At 39.0% G+C, this 26243-nt stretch overlaps 1 protein-coding gene across 5 annotated transcripts in view; it reads left to right on the forward strand.

Annotated features, from left to right (window-relative positions):
• GK (glycerol kinase) overlaps positions 1-26243 on the forward strand; it is a 76461-nt gene that overhangs the window by 38035 nt on the left and 12183 nt on the right. For 3 of the 5 annotated variants that reach the window (XM_065900888.1, XM_065900889.1, XM_065900887.1), the window contains 8 exons: positions 1291-1367; positions 3461-3598; positions 5660-5769; positions 7514-7580; positions 10408-10443; positions 10816-10883; positions 15156-15198; positions 15675-15755. In XM_065900888.1, coding sequence (XP_065756960.1) covers positions 1291-1367; positions 3461-3598; positions 5660-5769; positions 7514-7580; positions 10408-10443; positions 10816-10883; positions 15156-15198; positions 15675-15755 — 620 coding nt within the window. Of the gene's footprint in view, positions 1-1290; positions 1368-3460; positions 3599-5659; positions 5770-7513; positions 7581-8695; positions 8714-10407; positions 10444-10815; positions 10884-15155; positions 15199-15674; positions 15756-26243 lie in introns of all 5 variants that reach the window. The other 2 variants (XM_065900886.1, XM_065900890.1) reach the window with 2 other exon arrangements.

The following is a 26243-nucleotide window of genomic DNA, read 5'->3' on the forward strand; positions in this document are numbered from 1 at the left end:
GAGGAATGGATGCTGGGCAGCAAATGCAGATGTCATTGCGAGGCTATGTATTTCCATGGTCTTCCTCTTTGTGTCCTGTTTCCTTGGTTATGATGAGCCTTGTTTTCTTAAAGTTTTCCCCACCTTTGGGAAGAGCATAGTGTCCCGAAGCCCCTGATTTAATTCTTATGCAAAGTAGCCACTGTCACAATCAAGCACAGGCAAGCCCTCAAGGGAAATGATGCTTTAAGTAATTTAAAAGAATTGGTTAAAATTCAGGACAGGAAACAACTGGTTTTTGAATGAAGAGAAAGGAATAGTACAGTTAAGGATGAGCCGGACCAGACAGTAACTGCCGGCACTCACACGTGCAGTGGGCAAGTACGCATCATCTTCCTGGTGCCCTTTAAATAAACTGTGTTTTTAGGAGGCGTCTGAGCACAGTCAGCGCCTACAAATATCGAGTGACCACTCACAGATTAAAAGTTATAAAAGTTAAGTACAAACCTGAAATCTGACAAATAAAGCTCAGCTGATCCTATTGTTTACCTTTTGCAATTGCTCTGTATACTGTTTAATGCATTCTCTGTCTCAAGCCTTCTGCCGTAAAGCAGAACAGAACTTTCTACTGGGGGATCAGAAAGTGGATGATAGTTATTTAGTGAAAACAACATTGATCTGTTAAAATGGGGAGTTTTTTTACAATCTAGCATGGAGAAAGAATGGTGAGCTTTAAATAATTCTTGTAGCGATTCTGGATTCTAGCTTACCTTTAAAGAGTTTAATGTAAATAAGCAATTTGTACATAAGCGACCGAATCTTATTTTTTTCCCCCTCTATAATAGTATCAGGTTCTCTACTTTGTCACAAACTGCTACCAAGTTTTTCTAAGGTACATGCTTTATACATGGTACAGTGATCCTGGGCTGTGCATTTTGCCCTGGAAACTAGCCTGCCTAGCGTTTAGATTTTCTCTGCACTCATGTATGCATAGAAAATCCATATCCAAAAATTTTTTTCATTTTTTTTCTATAAAAAAGGATACAAAATCAGCACCCTCAGGTATGTATTGTTCTCCTAACTTGGCCTATAATTTTGCATAAAAGCTTCAAATTCTCCCTCATAAATTTATTCTCTCTTCTAACAATATGCCCATTCATTTCTAATTTTCTAATTTCTGTCTTTTGAAAGCCGTAGCATTTTAATTGCTTATGGAAACTAATCTGTCTCCTATCCTTGACAGTGATTTCATAAAGATCTGATTTTTTTAAATGAAGTTTTTCATATATATTATTGTATTTTGGTCTATAGTGTGGCTTGACCTAAGAACCCAGTCTACCGTTGAGAGTCTTAGTAAACGAATTCCAGGAAATAATAACTTTGTCAAGGTAAGAGATCTCTTCAAAAGTATACTATAAAAATGCCTGTTTAACAAAAAAAGTTTGGAGATTTCACCAGGCCTTACATCTTATTGCACAGTAGTTATTTGATACAATTGATAGAATATTTCTCCACAGATAATTACCTTTCTATCTTCCTTGCCCTGTGGTAGATTGGAGGAATAATATTCCAAGGTAAATAGGCTGGAGGGGGATAATGAGGTGTCCCAGTGGCTTAAACCATACTCCTCACGGAGTGCTTCCTGTAATTCAACCGTGCTTTCCAAATCCTTCTCTCTCTTATTTTTTTAACTGTCCATCAAAGAAAGTTCTGCGTGCTTTTGAGTTTTTAGGCATCTGGATTCAGGGAGAGAAACTAGAAGACACTCCAGCCTTTACTTGAACTCCTCTTCCACTTTCTTCGTATGAAGAAGCCAATAAAAAATGCCTAATTTTCAGTCCTTATATAGGTCTCTCTTCAGATAAATGAAGGGAGAGAAAATTTTTGAAACAGGCGAGGTACTTTTCTTAGCAAGGTCAAGGCCAATTTCTCCTACTGTCCAAAAAGAAATTCCTTTTTTTTTCTTTCTTTTTTATTTTTGGTTTATTCCCTTTATATTTGTCAGTGGGACTCTTAAATGGCAGTTTCTTGTGGTTCTTGGTTCTGAAGCTAGTGCTCAAATCCCATTCATTGCAGCAGTCTAACAAACCATCCCCTACCATTACCCACCCAAATAACCTCAGCCTTGTCCTGAGTATACCCTCACCCATTTCCTATTCTGTTCTCTTGGTCAACCTGCCCAGCCTTCACGCCTAACCTCCAGCTGCACTTTGCTTCAAGGGGTGCATGTTTTTCTCTCCAAAGCCATTTTCGGCAACTTTTACACCTTCTACTTAAATCATGAAAATGAGCTATTTATATGCTACCTCACTATTTGGTTTGTGGGATGACCCTTGGTCCTTCAAATCGAAGAAGCATATTCCCATATGTTATTTCCTTTTATTATTTTTGAGCATTGATCTTTTTTTTCTAGGAAAGCTAGAAAACTATGAGTTAAGATTCTTAACTTACAAGCTTGCATTAAAGTGTTATATCCTTTGGTTTGAGCTTTTTTTACTAAACATATCCATGGGAGATGAGAAGGAAAAGGGATCACTTTCTGTAGTTGGGTGATAAATGAGAATAGGGATCAAGAAGGGGAAGATAGTTGCATTATTTTGATGTATGTATTTTCTTAACCACTTTCACCAGCCCTTATAAATACAGTGTTTAATATACTAACAAAAATGAGTTGGACCTGATCCATTCTCAAGGAAGATTGATAAGCCCATGTTTCATTTTTACCCTTTAAGCTTTATTCAGTTCACCTTCCCTTTGTTCAATCTATTTGCTGAATTTAGGTAACTACCTTCTTTTATATATATATACTATTTTTTTTAGTTTATTGAGGTAACATTGGTTTGTAACATCATATAAGTTTCATGTATACAACATTATATTTCGACTGGCAACTACTTTCTTAAATAGAACAACTTTGTGTTGCTTTAATCTGGCGTGTCTTTGAGCTCTACTTTATTCTCCACCAATTTTATGCTATTTGAATATGTGTATTGAATATGTATTAGATTTTTTACACACATAGATATATTGTTAAGGCTTATATGTTTTAAAACAATCTTCTGGTTGTGGTCATTAGTTTATGAATTGATATTCTCTCTGATTTTCAATAGTTTAAATATCACTTTCATGGAATATAAAATAAAAAGCAGAGTTTTGGGCTAGCTTCTGTATGTAATCCTAACTTGTCACAAAAGTTAACATCTGTGTCTTAACTATCTAGATTGCAGGGCATGTGTCATTTAATTTTCTCTTTACCTTGCTATGTGGATGCTCTTTGAACTGCAAACCTACCACTCTGATCTTTTTTCATGAACATGCTTTCCTGTGCCATGAGATAGGAAAAGTATTTTTATCCATAATACTGTAGGATTGCCTTTAGGGCCATTGAATATTTTGTGATTTGTTGAGTTTTTTGATTTGGTGTTTTATTTTAAGCTGTTACGAATTTAATTTCCTGGCTGAATTTCATAACTGTTTTTAGTCCAAGACAGGCCTTCCACTTAGCACTTATTTCAGTGCAGTGAAACTTCGTTGGCTCCTTGACAATGTGAGAAAAGTTCAAAAGGCAGTTGAAGAAGATAGAGCTCTTTTTGGGACCGTTGATTCATGGCTTATTTGGGTACGTTTAAATATCATGTGTGTGTGGAGAAAACTTTTAAACTGCCTATCTTTCTTCTACAAAGAGTTTCAAACTTTTTAGTTGGCAGCATCATTAAGAAAAGCCATTCAAGAAACAGCAGAACAGTTCAGCCTCCATTTGAGAGGCATTTTTGCCTGCTTCCTCTTGATTTTTTTCTTGTCTTATTTCAGCAAAAATGGAGGATGATTACCAAAACCACATCTCATGTCTATTACCTTTAGACTAACTAATTTAGGTAATTAGCAATTAGTAAATTTAAGTAGCCTTTATCTGCTGCCTATCATACAATCCCTTGCTATGTGCAGGGGCTTGGTTCTAGGACCCGCCGTGGATAGTTAGCTGTCTGTATCTGCGGATCATGTAGTACTGTATTATTTATCTTTAAAATCCACGTATAAGTGCCCCTGCACAATTCAAATCTGTGTTGCTCAAGGGTCAACTGTACTTCTTTTCCACTAGTCATTTCCTAGAAGAAATTTATTTATTTCTTCTATTTTCTACTATTTAACATGATAAAACACCTAGGCTACGTTTGAACATTTGCTTTCAACATCACACAGCTGACTTTTACTTAAGTCACAATACGAAAAATCATAGTGGAAATTTCTGATGTATAGTCTTTTTGCCTAAGCTGAACATGGATGAGTAGAAACAAACATTTCCCAGATATCTATATATCTTAAAAGTACATGTTCATTCTCTTCGTTCTCTCTCCTCTCTCTCTCTCTCTCTGTCTCTCTCTCTCTTCCTCTGTTATTTTTATTAAGGGCATTTTCAAATACACCCAAAAAGCGGAGGGAATAGCGTCATGAACCTCTAGAACAATAGTCAGCTACAGTAGTCAGCTGTGGCCAAACTTGTTTCAACTGTACTCACTCTTTCTCCCCATGGATGATTTAAAGCAAATGCCAGACATATAATTTCACTTGTAAACACTGCTCTAAGTATATGATTATCTTTTCCAACATTCAGGGGAGCTTCAAGGGAACACTGCCCCTGTTCTCACTTGCCAGATCCACAGAGCAGATCTTTCAAACCCCCTATCAGGAAGTAGCGCCTTCTCCAACCCTCCCTGTGCTTGGCCAGGGCATGCTGTGCATTGTGCTCATGGCCAGCAGTTTTCATACGTGTCGGTCACAGTTGAAATAATTCTGACAGTAATTCTCACAATTGCCTGGAGCCAGACTAAGACAAGATGTGGAACTGTGAGCTGCCATTTCCCCACTTTTGTTCCTTTCTTACTTCTCACTGATTCTACATGAAAGGAAGGAGCAGTCCTTGCAGTTCAGGTACAAGGGTATTAACATTAGAGAGTTTAAAACTGCTTTCAGGATATGTGCTTGGGTCACTGCAGGCACAGCCCAATGAGAATTGTTATTCCAAAACGCGGACGCGCGCACACACATACACACACAGACAAATGCAACAAGAGCAACAACAGCAATACAGGGTTCAGTAAGATCCTAAGAGGCAGGCATTTCAATGTATTTTACTTTGCCAAATTTAATGAGACTCTGCATCTTCCAAAGATAAGAGGAGGAAAACAAAAGCTGAATTTTTTCTTTAACCATCAGTTAGCTAGAACTGCTGTCCAGTATGGTAGCCACTTCGCCACATATGACTATTGAGCACTTGAAATGTGGCGGGTGTGAATTGAGATGTGCATGAGTGTAAAATGTACACTGTGTTTCAAAGAGTTAGTACACAGAATAGAAGGTAAAATGTCTCCGTAATAATTTTTTATATTGAAAGGATATTTTGGATACATTGGATTAAATAAAATGTGTAGTATTATTAATTTCACCTGCTTCTTTATATTTTTAAATGTAGCTACTAGAAAATATTCAAGTACATACGTGGCTCAGTGTGGTTCAATTACATTATATTTCTGTTGGACACTGCTGAAAACTAAAAAATTAAGTAATTGAAATGTTCCATTCTCCTGCCTTATGTGCTCTGCAACTGATTATGGGTCTTGACAAAGTGTAAATTAAATTGCAAATAAGTACAGATTTAACATGTCCTTTTCATTCTGTCCAGAGCTTGACAGGAGGAGCCAGTGGAGGTGTCCATTGTACAGATGTAACAAATGCAAGCAGGACGATGCTTTTCAACATCCATTCTTTGGAATGGGATAAAGAGCTCTGCGAGTGAGTTGTATTTTGCCCTAAGAATAGTTTTCCAAGTGTGTTGCCCATTTATAACCTAAATCTTACTATTTACAGATGTTAGTGGAGCACCAAACTTTAACTGTTGATATTTCAACTACAATATACAAGTCTGTGTTGTATATCCTTTTAAAACAGACTTTTTTTGGGGGGGGTTGGGTACGCGGGCCTCTCACTGTTGTGGCCTCTCCCGTTGTGGAGCACAGGCTCTGGACGCACAGGCTCAGCGGCCATGGCTCACGGGCCCAGCCGCTCCGTGGCACGTGGGATCTTCCCAGACCGGGGCACGAACCTGTGTCCCCTGCATCGGCAGGCGGACTCTCAACCACTGCGCCACCAGGGAAGCCCCAGACTATTATTTTTTTTGTAACGTCTTTATTGGAGTATAATTGCTTTACAATGGTGTGTTAGTTTCTGCTTTATAACAGAGTGAATCAATTATACATATGTTCCCATGACCGTTTTTTTTAGTTTGTTTGTTTTCTTAGATTCCATATATATGTGTTAGCATATGGTATTTGTCTTTCTCTTTCTGACTTACTTCACTCTGTATGACAGGCTCTAGGTCTATCCACCTCACTACAAATAACTCAATTTCGTTTCTTTTTATGGCTGAGTAATATTCCATTGTATATATGTGCCACATCTTCTTTATCCATTCATCCGATGATGGGCACTTAGGTTGTTTCCATCTCCGGGCTATTGTAAGTAGAGCTGCAATGAACATTTTGGTACATGACTCTTTCTGAATTATGGTTTTCTCAGGGTATATGCCCAGTAGTGGCATTGCTGGGTCATATGGTAGTTGTATTTGTAGTTTTTTAAGGAACCTCCGTACTGTTCTCCATAGTGTCTGTACCAATTCACATTCCCACCAGCAGTGCAAGAGTGTTCCCTTTCCTCCACACCCTCTCCAGCATTTATAGTTTCTAGATATTTTGATAATGGCCATTCTGACTGGTGTGAGATGATATCTCATTGTAGTTTTGATTTGCATTTTTCTAATGATTAATGATGTTGAGCATTCTTTCATGTGTTTGTTGGCAATCTGTACATCTTCTTCGGAGAAATGTCTGTTTAGGTCTTCTGCCCATTTTTGGATTGGGTTGTTTGGTTTTTTTGTTATTGAGCTGCATGAGCTGCTTGCAAATTTTGGAGATTAATCCTTTGTCAGTTGTTTCATTTGCAAATATTTTCTCCCATTCTGAGGGTTGTCTTTTGGTCTTGTTTATGGTTGCCTTTGCCGTACAAAAGCTTTTAAGCTTCGTTAGGTCCCATTTGTTTATTTTTGTTTTTATTTCCATTTCTCTAGGAGGTGAGTCAAAAAGGATTTTGCTGTGATTTATGTCTTAGAGTGTTCTGCCTGTGTTTTCCTCTAAGAGTTTGATAGTTTCTGGTCTTACATTTAGGTCTTTAATCCACTTTATTGCATATACATTGAATAGGCCAATTTAAGTAATTGTCTTGATTATTTTTCAAGGAAAATTAGGTTCCTCTATAAAAGTACTTTGGTTTTTGTGTTCTTTTTATTTTGTATTGATTTGTTTGTATAAAGTTAGAGTGTTAAATACCCAAGCATACTGCTGGCTTATTTATTTGTTACTATTTAATTGTACACTAAAATACGTTCATTTTTAATTGTTGTTTACATGACTTTAAATTCATATAAATGTTTCCAGATGTTTATTTAAAATAGTTTTATATACCCAATCTTATTGTTTTTTAGATTTTTTGAAATTCCAATGAAAATTCTTCCAAATGTCCGGAGTTCTTCTGAGATCTATGGCCTAATGGTAAAAAATAATAATAATAATTTTTATCTTAAAAAAGGCTTTACTATTCAGAATTCAAAAGTCAATTGTGTTACGTTTTATATTTTGAGACCTGTACATTTTGTGAATGTTGACAGTATGTAAAATAAGAATTTAGTATTGTTTAAATAGTTTTATAACTTAAAATTCTTGAGTCCTACTTACCAGTTTATATTTTATATAAACTTTATATAAAACTGTATATAAAAACTTTATTATAAATTTTATTGGCTTTTCTTTGAGTATTTTAAAGTATTATTGAGATAATCTAACTACAGAGGGTGGTAAGGGAATGTTTGAGCCAGGTTATTCTTTTAATCCAAATAACTGTTTAGTAGTTGTGGTGCCTGCTTTTAATTTATGGGAAGGTCTCTTCACATTTTAGTGGTGTTCTTTTTCCTGTTGAATCTCCTTTAATGGCCAAACCATGTCTCATATTAGATTCTTCGTCAGCCTGAGCAAAACTTGAGCGAAGAAACTGAAAGCAAAGAGTCTGTTCTGATTTGTGATTGCTGATTAAACTGGTTTTCATCATGGACATTTTTACTGTTGCTTTCATTGAAACCCACAGAAAAAGTAGTCTAAGCAAAAAGTACACTTAGCATTACTGAGTATCTCTGATTACACATCAGGGATGAAAACCTTTAGGACCATTTGAACTGGTGTTTAAGCTCAGAAAACTAGAATTTATGGTAAAGATTAAGAAAAGTCTTAGATTAATTGCCAAAAAAAAATGTTTTGACATTTCATGAAAAACATTAGAAACTCTACTTATAGACTTTAATAATAATAATAGAGTAGAACACTAAGTGTTCTGGATAAAGCTTAAGCAAGAATTCTTAAATGTTTTATTTATAATAAAGCCCTTTAAGGCAAAATGGAATTTTGTAAGGGAAGCATAGTCATTGCTTATCTACAGTTTAAAAGTGCTTTGATAATTTCATAGCTACCTATAAACTGACTTGGGTCAGATAAAAAAAAACTATTCTTGAGAAACAGTTTCAGAGGATGGTTACAAAAACATTTAACTGGCCTAGTTTTCTCTTGCATTTAAAATATTATGCTTCTGTCCCCCTCTCTCCCCTTGCTGACTATAGAAAATCTCTCATAGTCTGGTGAGTAGGTTGCCCACCAATTATGCTACCCATTCATTTGGAAAAGATACAGTGCATTTCCATTTAGTTTTAGATAAGCAGAAGTCCACTTACTAAGTAGATTAATCTAGAGCCGTCCATGACCCTCCAAATTATTATAAGCTCTAGTCAAGCCTTAGGTGTTTTTAAAATGTAACCTTATTTATTTTTAAGTCTTCCATAAGGCTGAGGAAGACTAAGGTAGTTTTCTGGAATGAGAAATTCTGATGGTCCCTATTACAAAGTACAGTTGTGATGTGCTTTGGGCTTTAGCACAATAGGGAAATTAGGTGTAGTTTTTAGATGTCCTAAACATCTATCTTAAATGATATCTTGCCCAACCTTTCAGACCAGTTAGTTGGAAATGCACTGTCACTTTTTCTGCATGCTTCACCAGAGGATATTCCCAGGAATCCTCCAGAGGACCCCCCCCCCCCGTGAAGAAAAAAGAGCGCTTTCCGTGCCTGACTGCGCATAGTAGATTCTGCTGGTAGTTTGATAATAACTTCAGTAGTATAAGCAAAGACTTCTTTCAGTATTTAAATACATTAAGATATCTAGTCTATAGGTTTCCTGATTCACTTTCAGCCCTTCACTTATTATCCAGGTTCAGATTTTCTAAGAATTTATACAGTAAATAAGATAGGTCTTGGATTAACCCAAAAGCATGAAAGAAATAAAATGTCATCCACTAGATAGAGGGTATTTTTTATTTTGTAAAGGGTTTCCACACATATGCTATTATTTCCTTATCATAGCCATGTGAGGTGGCTTCTGTTCTTACCCTCACTGTCACAGATAGGGAACCCGAAGCTCCCAGAGGCCAGGAGACGGGCTTGCAAATGGCAGACTGAGGGGTCGGGCAAAAGCTTTAGTTTGGTGCTCTTCTAATACATCACAGGTACATCAGGGATCATATTCCTTTACCCTAATTCCTTAATATCAGTACAAATTGCTTTGTATTAGTGTAAGTTGTTTGGTTTTTTTTCACAATTAAGTTTGGTAAAGTCCACAGACAGTCACTTAAATCTCATTTTTTTTCCCCTAGAATGCTGGCAATACTTGATCAAAGTCAAAAGCACTATTCATGGCATAAATTAACTCTTGCTTATCAAAACTTGAAGAATGGTGTTGGCTATGAACAAATAATACCCAATACCCGAACCCTCTCTTGTTTCTTACTTATCTTCAGAGCAGTTTGGGTAGGAAGAACAGTTGGTAAAATACAGCCTTCCAAAACAAACATGTTCCATGCTGGTTTAATAGCTATTTATATGTTCATTTTAAAGGATGTGTTAGTCTTTTCTTAGTAACAACGATAATAGCAAAGAGCTAGTGGCCTTTGGCGTGCATATAAGCCCAGGCCCGTTTTGTAGATAAATAAATTGAGGCATAGAGAAGTTTCAGCGGCCTGCTCAGTGACTAACTAACTAACCAGGAGTAGAACCCGCGTCTCCTGACTCTCAGTCCAGTGTTTCACGTCCATGTCTCTTCTTGTCATTCTAGGAATATTTCTAGTATCTCTCTCTCTGAACCACTCATGTAGTTGAAACACTTGCTTTGTCTTGTCTGCCCACATGCTCTGGCATGTTGCTATTTGTGTTCATTCCTGTTGCAGTTATGTTAGTAGAGCCAAATTTGTGATTATTCATAATCCTTTTTTAAAATTTTATTAGAAAGCTGGGGCCTTGGAAGGTGTACCAATATCTGGGGTAAGTTTCATCACCAAACATCTCCCTGCTACCCGCCCCCTTCCATGTTATGGCTTTCCTTAATCAATCTTCCTCCTTCCTTAACTATGGAAAATAAGTAAGAGCAGCAGAATTGGCTAATTCTTGTTTCACTGTGACACAGTGTAGGCTATTGAGAATTTTTTCTGAATAAATTAATTCTACCTCTCCCTTCCTATACCTGTTTGCAGTGTTAACACATGGGGAAATGGCCAAATGGAGGCAATGCAAAGAACATAAGACAATTCGTTCCTTCATAAATAAAGAGGGGAAAATAAATCTTATGGCTGTCCTGGAAAGGAAATGAACAATATTGTCTTAGTCAGTGTTCTTTATTGTCATGTATACTTTCAGTGTTTGGGGGACCAATCTGCTGCATTGGTGGGACAAATGTGCTTCCAGGATGGACAAGCCAAAAACACGTGAGTTCTAAGAAACAGACCTGAAAACCAATGGTGTTTTGTTTGTTTTTCCCTTTGGTGCTTTGAATGAGGAAATGCTTTTGAAGTTCATCCAGGCTGAAAATTCATAGCTTAAGAGTTCCAGTACAGATATATATACTTTTCGCCATTTGTTTTTCTTCATCTCCTTCACATAGAATTCACTATATCATATGTAAACAAACTGATGAGGCTTGTAAAAACCTTAATTTGTAAAATTCAGTACCTTTTCCATCCAGAAACTAAATGTTGGTTTAAAGTATTCTTGCCTCGGGACTTCCCTGGCGGTCCAGCGGTTAAGACTCTGAGCTTCCACGTCCAATTTTCAACATGGTGTTCCTGCCCTAGACTTTCTCACTAATTATAAAGTCATGTTTTTGTGGGATTTTCAGTGTTATTTCCCTGGCACTGTGCTTTCTCCCCGTCATGTGGAGTTTCTCCTTCGACAAGAAGCAGAAGGAACGACGGAAGCAGAGATTTGGTGCATTTTCCTCCTAATCTCATCTTCTTACTGCTCATACGTGCAGTCTGTAACAAGCCCCATATTTAATAATGATAAGATTACTCCCACTTTAGGCTGGGAAAGATTCTCAGAGAGGTTAAGCTAGTAAGTGAGAGCAGCAGTCTTTGCACCCAGATGCAGCTGATTTAATTTAGCCGGGGTACTTTACCTCTGTACTTTACTGTCCTCCGTGTGGAAGAGTTCCATAGACCTGGCAGGAGACTATCTACGTTTAAGTGTTTTTTTCTTGAGGAATTTCTAATTCTCTCATTAATGTTAACTTCAGTGGTTACGTTCTTCTTTTGTCAGTAATGGAATGTCTTTACGTTTTAGATTAAGTGTTCTTGTACTCTAGTAGGGCCAGAAGTCCTCATGCAAAAGTGTGACATTATTTGTGTGAGAGTTTCTTTTGGAGGGAAGGTGGAAAAATTCTTTGCAGGTCACGATATCCTGAGGTTACCGTCAAGGAGTGTTTGAGTCAGCGTGCGTCTGGAAACATATTCTTTGAATTCTGGGTCCCAGGTAGCTGAGTCAGGAGTCAGAGAAACGATAGAAAAGCAAGCTGTCCCCTCCGCCCCCTTCTTTCGTCCTCTGCCAGACACCCTAATGCTAGCTAGTAAATCAGATGCTCTTTCTCTTTGTCAAGTACCTAGCATTACAGAGCACATGGGAGGCGCCCAATAAAGTTGCCAGATTTTCCCTCTCTTTATCCTCCCCTCCCCCTTAAGCATTATCAGCCAAGTCCCGAAATGATGAATTTAAGTCAGGGAGGGCTTGCTGAGTACCTCTGCAGCCGTTGCAGGTTGGCAGAGGGGAATAATAGCAAATTGTAAGATCTTTGGGCTCGTGTTTCGCTTCCTGAGGGGAAAGAACACAAATATACAGTTCATCATATTATAAATCAGAACTTACGTGCCATAAAAATCTTGGAAGTACTGCTGTTGGGTTTCAAAGGGAGGGGAGAACAATCACAAAGGATTGTTAGTAATGAGATGTTTTGAAGACTTAGCAATATTGGTGAATGCATGGAACACTGAACCAAGATGCAAACAGGGAAATGGAAGACTTTATTTAGAGAATGTGGAGAACATTTGGGTGGGAAAGTGGTTGTGGGAAAATAAGGCTAGGGTGGTGCTGTGAAACCCTAAACTTCAGACTGAGGATTTTTTTCTTGAAGGTGGTGGGACACTTCTGAAGGTTTGTGGGCTGCTGTTCAGAGATGACTGGGGCTGTTCATTAATGATATGGCAGTCCTGGGTTAAAGTGGGGAGAGACTAGAAGCAAAGAGGACGTGGCGGAGGCCACCATGGCCTCCGTAACAAGGACAAGGCCTCCGTAACAAGGCCTCAGTAACAAGGACAAGAACTAAGAAGGATGAGGACTGAGGGAGGCATGGGTGGATGTCCATGGCGCTACACAGGGACAAGAGACAGGAAGCAGGTATGGAGACTAGTCCCCTGGGCCCAGTGGTTAGATTTTGCCAAAGTAGGGAATGGGTCCAAGTAGAAGAATTTCTGTTTGGGACACGTTGGCAGTACTGGTAGACTGTACATTACACACATACGGTAATGGGGAATGAACTCAGTATAAAAGTAAGGGATTTTGAATTGCCCATATTTAGAGGTGATTTTTGAAGCGGTAAGAATAGATAAAATTACCGAGAAAAAGTATACAGGTAGAGGAGATATTTAGAAGAAGGAAGAGGTGAAGGGATGTAGAAGTCAGACAAATAGAATGTAGTTAGTCATTAAAGTGGAGATCCAGTGTAGAGCTGTTGAAGAGAGGGGCTTGGTCAGCAGTGCAAAATAGTACAAGTAGGTCATGGAGGCTGAGAATGAGAACAGACCGTTGTACATAGAAATCAGGTCTTCAGTGGTGACCTCAAAGAATGAAGTTTTAGTACAATGCTCAAGATGGAAGCCAGGTTGCAAGTGGTCAAAAGAGATGCGAGTAGGTAGAGAATAGAGACAGCAAGACAGAATGTGCTTTGCAAAAAGGCAACTATTCAGGAACGGGAAGTGAAGTACGTAGTTCGTTAGGTTAACAGGATCATGGCCAAGTTTGGGGAATTTTGTTTGTGTTTTTAAGTTAAGTTTGTGTTTTAAGTGCCTCCTCTCCCCAGAGGCCCTAAGTGTAATAAGAGGAGTCCTTCTGCCTGTTTCACAGCTTCGGCCAGGGCCACTCACGCTCCCGCTGTGTGCCATCTTTGTTTGGCCCCCTTCTCCGTGGAGAATAGCAAACAACCTTTAACTTTCCAGAGCTTAGAAAAGTCAGACGTCTTTCTGGGATGTTTGAGGAAGGATTGGTAGACCGTATAAATGCTGAAAACCCCATATAGGTTCGATGACTGGGAAGAAAAAAATAATAAAATTTAAGAGGAAAGTAATTGCCTGTACACTGTTTTGAAAGCTGTGGCCTAAATGTAGCAAGGAGGTCTCTTCATATATTGACAATACTCAGTAATTACTTACCAAGTATATACAAACTTAAGAATTCACTTTTATTAAGTACCTTGAGCCTCTGCGTCAGTTTCATACTTTAAGACTTGTACACTACCATTCAGTATACAGAGTGTTTATATGGGGACTGAATCAGTACAGATTTCTCCTTTAAATAGTGTGGAACAGAAAATTCACTTCCATTTTAATGAATATTTATTAAAGAAGATTGACTTAAAATATATAGCTTTTTCAGCGTCACAGAAGTAAAAAGGCGTAGCGATTTATGTGTTTGAATTCGTAAATATATTATTACCCATACCTAGTGTCATTTGACTGGTGTCTTTGAAAACTTAGATATTCATGAATCCCATGCAGGCCGACAATCGGGTAGAAGAGATAGACGGTCTTGGGCTAATTCTCATTCACAACAGTGGTGCCTGGAAAAATGTTTATCAGAAAAAATTGCCCTGGCTTTCTATTTGCCCCACAAGGCCCGTGGGGAGGGAATCCCAAACAGGGCAGGACAGCTGTGGAGAGCCAAGGATGATAGTCACAGCCAACTGATTTGAAAACTGTCGCCATGTGGCCCTTACTGATATCAGTTTGGGCTGCTTATCTGCCTGGCACAAGTCAAAACCACTCACTCATGTCCAAGCAACAGATTTGTTGCAGAGTCCGAAGGTTTTGCTGATAAGGCTGTCACAAAATAAATTCAGTTCTTCCATGGCAGCTGTGTTACGTGCTGGCTATGACTCTCCCACCAGTGTTAGTAGAATGCCCTGTCCTGCGCAGAGAATAGGGAAAGTAGACCAGCAATAGCTTTTCCCTCTGGGCCCCTCATTTTCCCAAAGTCCACCTACACTTTCCTGTACCCTGGACCTACCCCCTCTGCATGCCAGAAGTTTATGACTGTGCTAATGATGGAGCTAGGCTGGCCCGCCCCATTGCTGAATGCCTGTTAGTCATGATGCTTCACTCCATGGGGATTAGTAGCAATGTAAGTGTGACAGAATTTAGGATTTATTGTAACTCAGTGCTATTTTATAAACATGGCCCTGGGCTATGGCTAAGTGCCAAATACTATACTTGCATTTTTCCACTAGGATTGCACTAAGTACATTTTCTTCTAGACTGTTCTTTAAAACATTATTTCAAAGAGTTTGTGATGTTTGTTAGGTTTTAGAACTTTTCTAAAACTTTAATATAAATTACTTTTATTGTTCTAAGTTAAATGTTAGTTTTGTAGTATTAATGTTTCATCATTTACTTTTAATAAAATTGTCCTACTGTTCATTCTTCCCCCAACTATAGGTATGGAACAGGCTGTTTCTTACTATGTAATACAGGCCGTAAGGTTGGTTTTTTTCAAATTAAAAGATTAGTGAAAGTCTTCTTTAACTTCATATAAATAATACTTGAGCATAATTTGCTATTAAGTTACTTTTGAGTCAGGAGCTTTTATTTAATTTTTATCAGGGTTTAATTTAGAGCTCAGTAAAAATGATGAAAATCACTACATGTGAATGGTTCTTGTAAGAACCATTTTAGGTTCTTTGAATTTTACATGTGTGTTTTTAATTGTGTTAGTGGGATATCTACAGTAGGACCTTGTCAGATTCTTAATGCAAATCTAATTTGGAACGAGGGATAAATTTTTATACTGTTTAAGTGTACTGTTCTTAATACTGGTAATTTTGACTTTTAAGATCTATTTTCTAGATTGTTATATTTATTGAATTATGTTGTAACTAGATCATTTTTGCTTTAAAAATATTCTAATGCTATCTTTTTGTTTTCCTGACTAATGGAATCTTTTTCTCTTTCCTACAGTGTGTATTTTCTGAACATGGCCTTCTGACCACAGTGGCTTACAAACTGGGCAGAGACAAACCAGTGTATTATGCGTTAGAAGTAAGTACATTTCATTCAGTATAGATAATGTGACAAACATTCAAAGCTAATGAAAACCACAGTGTTGTCTGTAAGAATGAGAAGCAACTCCTCATCTGTTACAATTTTATAATGACATTGCAACAATTCAGTCACATCTTTATTTTTATCATTTATTTATTTATTTTTGGCTGCCTTGGGTCTTCGTCACTGCACGCAGGCTTTCTCTGGTTGCAGCGAGTAGGGGGCTACTCTTTGTTGTGGTGCACGGGCTTCTCATGGCGGTGGCTTCTCTTGTTGCAGAGCACGGGCTCTAGGCGCGCGGGCTTCAGTAGTTGTGGCACACGGGCTCAGTAGTTATGGCACACGGGCTCAGTAGTTGCGGTGCACGGGCTCAGTAGTTGTGGTGCATGGGCTCAGTAGTTGTGGTGCATGGGCTTAGTTGCTCCGTGGCATGTGGGATCTTCCCGGACCAGAGATCAAACCCGTGTCCCCTGCACTGGCAGGGGAATTCTCAGCCACTGTGCCATCAGGGAAGTCCCCAGTCACATCTTTAGGCTCCACTTCCAATTCTAGTTCTCTTGCTATTTCTAGTTACTTCCTAGAAATAGTGTTGAACCTCTCAAAGTCATCCATGAGGGTTGGAATGAACTTCTTCTAAACTCCCGTTAATGTTGTAATTTTGACCTCTTCCGATGAATCACAAATGTTCTTAATGGCATCTAGAGTGGTGAATCCTTTCTACTAGGTTTTCAGTGTACTTTGCCCAGAATAGACCCATCAAAGGAATCACTATCTATGGCAGCTCTAGCCATATAAGATGTATTTCTTAAACAATAAGACTTGAAATTCAAAATTACTCCTTGATCTACGGGCTACAGAATGTATGTTGCATTAGCAGGCAGGAAAGCAACACGAGTCTCATTGTATGTCTCCATCAGAGCTCTTGTGTGACCAGGTGCATTGTCAATGAGTGGTCATATTTTGGAGGGAATCCTCTTCTGAGCATTAGGTCTCCACAGAGGGTTTTAAATATTCAGTAAATCATGTTGTGAACAGATGTGCTGTCATCCAGGCTTTCTTGTTCCATGTATAGAGCACAGGCAGAGTAGATTTAGCATAATTCTTAAGGGCCCTAGGACTTTCAGAATGGTAAATGAGCATTGGCTTGAACTTAAAGTCACCAGTTGCGTTAGCCCCTAACAAGAGAGTCAGCCTGTCCTCTGAAGCTCTGAAGCCAGGCATTGACTTATCTTCTCTAGCTATGGAAGTTTCAGATATATCTTCTTCCAGTATAAGGCTGTTTCATCTACACTGAAAATGTGTTGTTTAGTGTGGCCCCCTTCATTAATGAAGGTGTCTTAGCTAGATCTTCTGAAGTATTTCCTGTGGCCTCTACATCAGCACTTGCTGCTTTACCTTGTACTTTTATGTTACAGAGACAGTTTCCTTCCTTAAACTTCATGAACCAACCTCTGTTGGTTCCAAACATTTTTTTCTGAAGCTTCCTAACGTCTCTCAGCCTTCATAGAATTAAAGAGAGTTAGGGCCTTGCTCTGGATTAGGCTTTGGCTTAAGGGAATGTTGTAGCTGGTTTGATCTTCTATCCAGACCACTCAGACTTTCTCCATATCAGCAACAAGGCTATTTCACTTCTTTATCATTTGTGTGTCCACCGGAGTAGCACTTTTAATTTACTTCAGGAACTTTTCCTTTGCATTCACAACTTCGCTAACCATTTGGGGCAAGAAGCCTAGCTTTCAGCCTATCTCAGCTTTAGATGTTCCTTCCTCACTAAGTTTAATTATTTCTCTCTAGCTTTTGAGTTAAAGTGAGAGACATGTGACTTTTCCTTTCACTTGAACACTTAGAGGCCATTGCAGGGTTACTAATTGGCCTGATTTCGTTATTGTTCTGTCTCAGGGAATAGGGAGACCTGAGGAGAGGGAGAGAGATGGGGAACGGCCACTTGGTGGAGCAGTCAGAACACACACACTTTTTTTTTTTTTTTTTTTTTTTTTTTTTTTTTTTTTTTTTTTTTTTTTTTTTATGCGTTACGCGGGCCTCTCACTGTTGTGGCCTCTCCCGTTGCGGAGAACAGGCTCCGGACGCGCAGGCTCAGCGGCCATGGCTCACGGGCCCAGCCGCTCCGCGGCATGTGGGATCTTCCCAGACCGGGGCACGAACCCGTGTCCCCTGCATCGGCAGGCGGACTCTCAACCACTGCGCCACCAGGGAAGCCCTTTTTTGTTTTTTTTGTTTTTTTTTTTTTTAGCGGTACGCGGGCCTCTCACTGCTATGGCCTCTCCCGTTGTGGAGCACAGGCTCCGGACGCACAGGCTTAGCGGCCATGGCTCACGGGCCCAGCCACTCCGCGGCATGTGGGATCTTCCCGGACCGGGGCACGAACCCAAGTCCCCTGCATCGGCAGGCGGACTCTCAACCACTGCGCCACCAGGGAAGCCCAGAACACACACATTTATCATTAAGTTCGCCGTCTTATATAGGCACAGTTCATGGCACCCCAAAACAATTACAATAGCAACACCAAAAATCACTGGTCTCAGATCACCTTAAACAACTATAATAATAAAAGTTTGAAAAAATGCGAGAATTACCAAAATGTGCCACAGGAACACAAAGTGAGCAAATGCTGTTAGAAAAATGGCACCAATAGACTTGCTCTGTGCAGGGTTACCACTAACCTTCAATTTGTAAAAAACACAGTACCTGTGAAGCACAATAAAATGAGGTATTCCCAGTGTGGGATTTGTGCCTCCGTGACCGTAAACACTGTTTCTGCTACTCTAGCCTGAGCGTTCATTAATTTAGTCTAATAACCCCACCATATCACTGGCTCCAGGAGCATATATTAAAATATCTCGCTCTTTTTCAAATGAATTATTATCAGGCCAAGTCGATGCCATTTTGTATTTGCACAGACGATCTTTTGTTAATCTAAATTGAGGTCTTTGTTTCTTCCTGTTAAATTTCAGGCTAGTAATTTCAGCCTGTTCTGACACTGTCTGAATGCTTTTTCACTCTTCCCACTGTTCCTCTTCCAGTTTTGTCTCATCTGGAGACTTAACACATAAGCTTTATGATTTTGTTTTTTTGGGGGTTTTTTTGTGTGTGTGTGTGGTATGCGGGCCTCTCCCTTTTGTGGCCTCTCCCGTTGCGGAGCACAGGCTCCGGACGCGCAGGCTCAGCGACCATGCCTCACGGGCCCAGCCTCTCCGCGGTATGTGGGATCTTCCCGGACCGGGGCACGAACCCGTGTCCCCTGCATCGGCAGGCGGACTCTCAACCACTGCGCCACCAGGGAAGCCCCATATGATTTCATTTTGATTCATGTCATTTTTTTTTTTTTTAGTTTCATAGAATTTTAAAGCAGAGAGGGGCAATAGATTAGATGACAACAGGCTTTGCTACACCCTGCTATCCCCTTGTTTTATACATGAAGAAGACAAGTGAAATTGGAGTCATTTGGCCAAGGTAGCTTGACAGCTAGTAAGTAGCCAATCGTCGATGCAAATCCTGGTTATTGGGCATCAAAGTCTAGATGCCTAGGCTGCTCCACTGTGCCATCTCCTTCCTTGTAAATCTGAGTATTCAGGGCTCCAGTCTACCAAGTCCAGTGTTCTTTTCACCGCATCTCCCATATGTCACACCCTTCTACTAACCTAGCAACTTGATCACAACACACACACACTAGTATATTAACAACAATAGATAGAATCTTTTTTCTTTTCCGAATTCTCTTCAGTTAACAAACATTTTGTAAAATTAAGAAAATCAAAAACGAGTGCAGAGAATAAAGTTAGGTGGGTAAAACTTTTTCTCAGTGAATTCATGCAAATTCCACCTGGTCACACTGCTTCCTTTTGGGGTTAAAGTGCTTACAAAGCAGATATTTAATACCCATTTCTTTCATTTGACAGATTGTTCTTAGGCTTGGCAATCTGAGGTATTCAAAAAGTAACTTTCTACCCTTTTTGAAAACTGAAACTATAACTACCCCTCTTAGTTTTTAGTCTTCTTTCATTCTCCCTCTGCTGATCTGGAAGCAACATAACGCATTTCTCATTTTTTGTTGTTGTTTTGGGGTTTTTTGCTAGTACCTTCAAAATAATAACTATATATTTTTCTAAGAGTGCTTATAATTGTTTAGTATTTTTAATAACCACCCAACCATGATGAGGACCTTGAATGCTTTACCCTTGCCACCTCCATCCATAATCATGTTATTGAGTATGAAATTTTCATTTCCCCTTTTTCTTAAACATTCAATAATTCATACTGTTTTCTGTTCAGTCAATCATAAATCATATCAATTGACATATTTTGTCAATTTCTGTGTCCAGTATCGTTTCCTTGGTCCCATACCTTTTATATCGTCCCCCCACCCCCAGTTTTTTCTTGCTGAGGGATAGCCTTTCACAGTTCATAGAGTCTGGTGCGGTGAGCCTATTCTTTTTTAGGTTTGTCTTTATTTTGCTCTCTCTCTGGGGTGGATATAAAAGTCAGTTGCTTTATCTGCATCCCTTCTGGCCATTTTTTGATGCTGATGAGACCTTCGCTGTTCTGATTTAAAAGTGGTTCCTTTGTAGATAGGTAATCTGGAAGTTTTAAACGTTATATCCTTATCATTGATGTCCCATAGTTTTACTATGATGTGCCTGAGTTTGGATTTATTTTTACTTATTCTGTTAGGTACTTGGATACAAGTCTGTCTTCAGTTCTGGAACATTCTCAACAATTATCTCTTCAAATATTGCTTCTCTACCATTACCTCCATCCTCTTCTGGAATTGCTATTGTACGGATATTGGAACCTTCCAACCCACCCTCCATGTCTCTTAACTGCCCTTTTATATATTTTTAATCTCTTTGTTTCTCTGTGCTGCATCCCTGGTGAGTTTCTCAGTATCTACCTTACATTTCCAAATTCTCTCTTTAAGACAAACAAAACAAAAATGTTTTAATTGTGAAATGTAACACATGTATAGAAAAGAATGCATAAAACATCAATGTACAGCTTAACAAATTATTATAAAAAGAAGACCCATGTAACCTCACCCAGGTCAGAAAACTACCAGGAACCTTCTATGTGCCCCTCCCAATTACATCCTCTTCCCTTTCCCCTAAGTTAACCCTGCCCTGACTTTTATTATGATCACTTTCTTACTTTTCTTTACAATTCTAACGCTTAAATGTGTAACCCTAAACACGGAAGTTAGTTTTGCATGTTGTTAATACTTTATATATTAAAAATATAAGAGAGAGACTGAGTAATACAGTATGCAATCTTTGATGTGGCCTCTTTCACTCAACATTTTATTTCGGAGATTCATCTGTGTTGTTAAATATAACTATTGTCCCATTCTTTTTCATTACCATGTGTAAATACCACCAGCAGTATATGGGAACACTACTTTGCCTATTTTCTGTCTATTCTACAGTTTATCTCATCTATTACATTTTATAATCTCACTCAGTAATTTCATTTCTACAATCTTTAACTGGTTATTTTTCATGTCCACCTGATTTTATTTCTCTTTTTTTTTGATTTGTAATTCATGGGGTTTTTTTTTCATGGAAATCATACCTTAATCTACCTCTTTGTGGTTTTTTTGTTGTTACTGTTTTGTTTTGTTGTTGTTTTTTTCTCTTTTTGGCGGTGCTGCGGACACACAGTGTCTTAGTTCCCCAACCAGTGATTGAACCCGTGCTCCCTGCGGTAGAAGCGCAGAGTCCTAACCACTGGATTGGAATGAATTCTATTCCAGATGTTATGTTTTGTTGACTGATGGCATTTTTTCCCCTTCCATACATTTTCATTAGAAGTGATGCTTGCAAGCTAGCATATGATATGCTGTAATGTCTAATTTATATAGTATATATACAAAGTATATATATTTTTTTAATTTAATCAATTTTTAATAGAAGTATAATTGACTTACAATATTACATTATTTTTAGGTGTGTAACATAGTGACTCAGTATTTTTGTACATTACAAAATGATCACCACAGTAAGTCTAGTTAGCATCTGTCACCATACAAAATTATTACAGTATTATTGACTATATTCCCAATGCTGTGTATTACATCCCCATGAATTGTTTATTTTATAACTGAAAGTTGTACCTCTTAATCTCCCTCATCTATTTCACTCATTCTGCTACCCCCTTACCCCCTGGCAACCAGCATTTTGTTCTCTGTTCCTATGAGTCTATTTCCGTTTCATTATGTTTATTCATTTGTTTTATTTTTTAGATTCCACATGTAAGTGAAATCATGCTATATTTTCTTTCTCTGTCTGATTTATTTCACTTAGCACAATACCCTCCAAGTCCATCCATATTTTCACAAATGGCAAGATGTCATAATATTCCATTTTATATATATTATAAAGTTATCCATTTTATCCATCTATTAATAGATGCTTAGGTTGCTTTCATATCTTGGCTATTGTAAATAGTGATGCAATGAACGTAGGGGTGCATATATCTTTTGTAACTAGTGTTTTTGTTTTCTTTGGAGAAATACCCAGAAGTGGATTTGCTGTATCGTATGGTAGCTCTACTTTTGATTTTTTGAGGGACCTCCACACTGTTCTCCACAGTGGCTGCACCAACTTAACATTCCCACCAACAGTGTCCAAGAGTTCCCTTTTCTCCACACCCTCGCCAACACTTGTTGTTTGTAGTATTTTTGATAATAGCCATTTTAACAGGTATCTAGCTCATTGTGGTTATGATTTGCATTTCCCTGTTGATTAGTGATATTGAGCACCTTTTCATGTGTTTATTGACTATCTATATGTCTTCTTTGGAAAAATGTCTACTCAGGTCCTCTGTCAATTTTTTAATCAAATTGTTTGTTTGTATTTGATGTTCAGTTATTTGAGTTCTTTGTATATTTTGTATATTAACCCCTTATGAGATATATCATTTGCAAATATCTTCTCCCATTCAGTGGGCTACCTTTTCGTTTTGTTGATACCTTCCTTCACTGTGCAAAAGCTTTTTAGTTTATTTTCAATTTTGTTTCCCTTGCCTGAGGAGACAGATCCAAAAAAATATTGCTAAGACCCAAGGTCAGAGAGCATACTGCCTGTGTTTTCTTCTAAGAGTTTTATGGTTCCAGGTCTTGCATTTAAGTTTTTAATCTATTTGGAGTTTATTTTTATATATGGTGTGAGAAAGTAGTCCAGTTTGATTCCCTTGCATGGAGCTTTTTTATTTTCCCAACACCATGGCTGATGTTTTAATAATAGATTTCTTCATGTATTTTGGAATTTTCCCTTCCAGACTCATTTTCCATTAAGCCAATAGCCCTAGTCAGCACGTAGACAATTGCTTGTTTTCCAGTACCCCTACACAAGCAGGAAAGCACTACCTAGCCCCTGGCTTCAGACACTGACAGTCTTCCTGATCTTACACCAAGCACTTCGAATCCCTTTCCTCTGCAGGAGTCAGCTCCGGCCACCACTCCTGCTCCCTGACACACACAGAAAAATGACTCGCAATCCATCATGCCTGTGGCCTCAAATCCTGCCTAGCCGTGCATTTCTGTTTCTGTCCACATTGATGCTATTCTCTGTCTGAGTTAGTGTGTGTTGTTTTGGTTTTCTCTTTTTATGTTTTGCGTGTTATCCTCTGTTAGGGACAGAGGTGATTTTTTTTTTTAACAATGTAGTTTGTTTATTTATTTATTTATTTATTTATGGCTGCGTTGGGTCTTTGTTGCTGCATGCGGGCTTCAGTAGTTGTGGCTCGCGGGCTCAGTAGTTGTGGCTCATGGGCTTAGTTGCTCCACAGCAGGCATGTGGGATCTTCCCGGACCAGGCCTCAAACCCGGGTCCCCTGCATTGGCAGGTGGATTTTTAACCACTGCGCCACCAGGGAAGCCCCAGGACAGGTGATTTTTAAAGTGCAAACTCGTCCATCTCTGTTGATAGGGATGTTTACCTCTTTTTTTATCACCAAGAATATTAACATCTCTGGGTCCTTATTTCATTGTTAGTAAAAAGGAATTGGGACACCTGATGCTTCAGTTGTTTTGAGACTTTAAACTCATATTAAACTGCTAAAATTTGTCCCACTCTTTTTTTTTTAAATAAACATTTATTTATTTATGGCTGCGTTGGGTCTTCGTTGTTGCGTGCGGGCTTTCTCTAGTTGCGGCAAGCGGGGACTACTCTTCGTTGCGGTACACAGGCTTCTCATTGCGGTGGCTTCTCTTGTTGCGGAGCATGGGCACTAGGCCCGTGGGAGGGCTACAGTAGTTGTGGCACACGGGCTCAGTAGTTGTGGCACGCGGGCTCAGTAGTTGTGGCTCGTGGGCTCTAGAGTGCAGGCTCAGTAGTTGTGGCACACGGGCTTAGTTGCTCCGTGGCATGTGGAATCTTCCCAGACCACGGCTCAAACCCGTGTCCCCTGCATTGGCAGGCGGATTCTTAACCACTGTGCCACCAGGGAAGCCCTGTACCACTCTTAATAGTTGGAAATTTTTCTTAGTGTTGGAAGATACTGAAGCAAAATAGACCAAGGATTACCAAAATAGAACGAGTAGTTCTGCCTTCCCTCTGCCATCTGTGCACGTCTTCCCCAAGCTGTGCTTTTCCCTTTCTTGTTCATCTTTTTCTAAATGTTATTTCACGAAACAAAATTCTTTTGGGGGCCTTTAATCTGATTATGAACGTGAGCTTACTTTGGATTTGAGACTTCCATGTTCTGTATTCTGTCACTAGGATATAAGTTCCCTGAGGTCAGAATATTTATCTGTCTTGTTCACCACTCTATCCCAGAGGCTGGCACATAGCAGATACTTAATAAATATTGTTTATATACCAAATCCTATGTTATGCCATTTTTGTCTATTTAAACATGAGCTTCAAAGAGGATTCCTTATATCCCCCCATTGTTTTCTTTGAATGTCCTTTTTCTCCTCTCTTTGGTATGACTTGTGATTATAGTGTTAAATTTTTGTTTTTGGAGTTTTTCATCCCTCTTCAGCCAGGTATTCCATTTCAGGTATAAGTCTCATATATTAGTTAACTGTTGCTGCGTAACAATATTACCACTGATGTAAGCGGCTTAAAACCTTACCCATTTATTATCTTATAGTTTCCATGGGTCAGGAGTCCAGGCAAAGCTTAGCTGGATCCTCTGCTCAGGGTCTCACCAGGCTGCAGTCAAGGTGTAGGCTGAGGCTACAGTCTCATCTGAGGCTCCATCTGCTTCCAGGTTCACTCAGATTATTGGCCAGATTTAGTTCCTTGTGTTTGTAGGACTGGGGGTTTCAGTTTCTTGCTAGCAGTCAGCCAGAGGCTGCCCTTAGCTCCTAGAGGCCGCCTGAAGTTCCTTCCCATGTGAGGACTTAACACCAGCAAGGGAGGGAGAGAGTCCAGAAAACAGGTGCGATAATCTTATGCAATGTAATCATATGCACATCATCACATACATCCCATCACCTTTGACATATCCTGTTGGTTAGAAGCAAGTCATAGTCCCACCTCACTCAAAGGGAGAGGATCATGGAAGGCCATGAACAGCAGGAGGCGAGGATCATGGGGGCCTAAAAACATTGTTTATGGACTTTTCTAAGGTACTTTCTTGGAAAGTGTACTTTCTGAGCAATAAGTGCTTTTAATTTTAATTCCCTAACTGGTTATCAAAGTATTAATGATACAGATTACATTTCATAAATGCTTCCCCAATTCAACTCTGTGCTCCTGTTCTCTTTTCTTTGCAAATAAAAATGCTATAGAGTTAGATTTTGCATTTGTAATCAGGCAGAAGTTAAGTACAATATAAGTTATATATGTAGTGTTACATATTACTGTAGCATACACAAAACTATGTTTACTGTGCCTAATGGTTGATTTTAAGGAATTTCAGGATAATCTTAATTTTACATAATTTTTCTCCACACTTACTGATTTTTTTTTTTTTTTTTTTTGCGGTACGCGGGCGTCTCACTGTTGTGGCCTCTCCCGTTGCGGAGCACAGGCTCCGGACGCGCAGGCTCAGCGGCCACGGCGCACGGGCCCAGCCAGTCCGTGGCATGTGGGATCCTCCCGGACCGGGGCACGAACCCGCGTCCCCTGCATCGGCAGGCAGACTCTCAACCACTGCGCCACCAGGGAAGCGCCACATTTACTGATTTTAACCATAACTGCATTGTAAGATACATCCTGCATCCTGAAATATCTACTTTATACAGATACTGTTCATGGCAGTGGCATTCATGTCAAGGAGCTTTTGAGGGAAAGTATGTTTGCCTGCTATGACATTATATCAGATCTACTTGATTATTTTTAATCTAATCTTTGCATAGCCTGTTCCTTAGCCTTTCACTATGTGGCTATGTGTCTAGTTTTTGAGTAATTTATTTCTCTTGTGCGGTTATCATAGAACTTCTTTTTACCCTCTCATTTCTATTATGTTTTTCTTAGAGAACCACTATTAGGTTTGTGTGCAGCTTTCCCAGTGGATCGTGAC

Source organism: Phocoena phocoena, chromosome X (assembly GCF_963924675.1).
Source record: "Phocoena phocoena chromosome X, mPhoPho1.1, whole genome shotgun sequence".
Taxonomy (NCBI): Eukaryota; Metazoa; Chordata; class Mammalia; order Artiodactyla; family Phocoenidae; genus Phocoena; species Phocoena phocoena.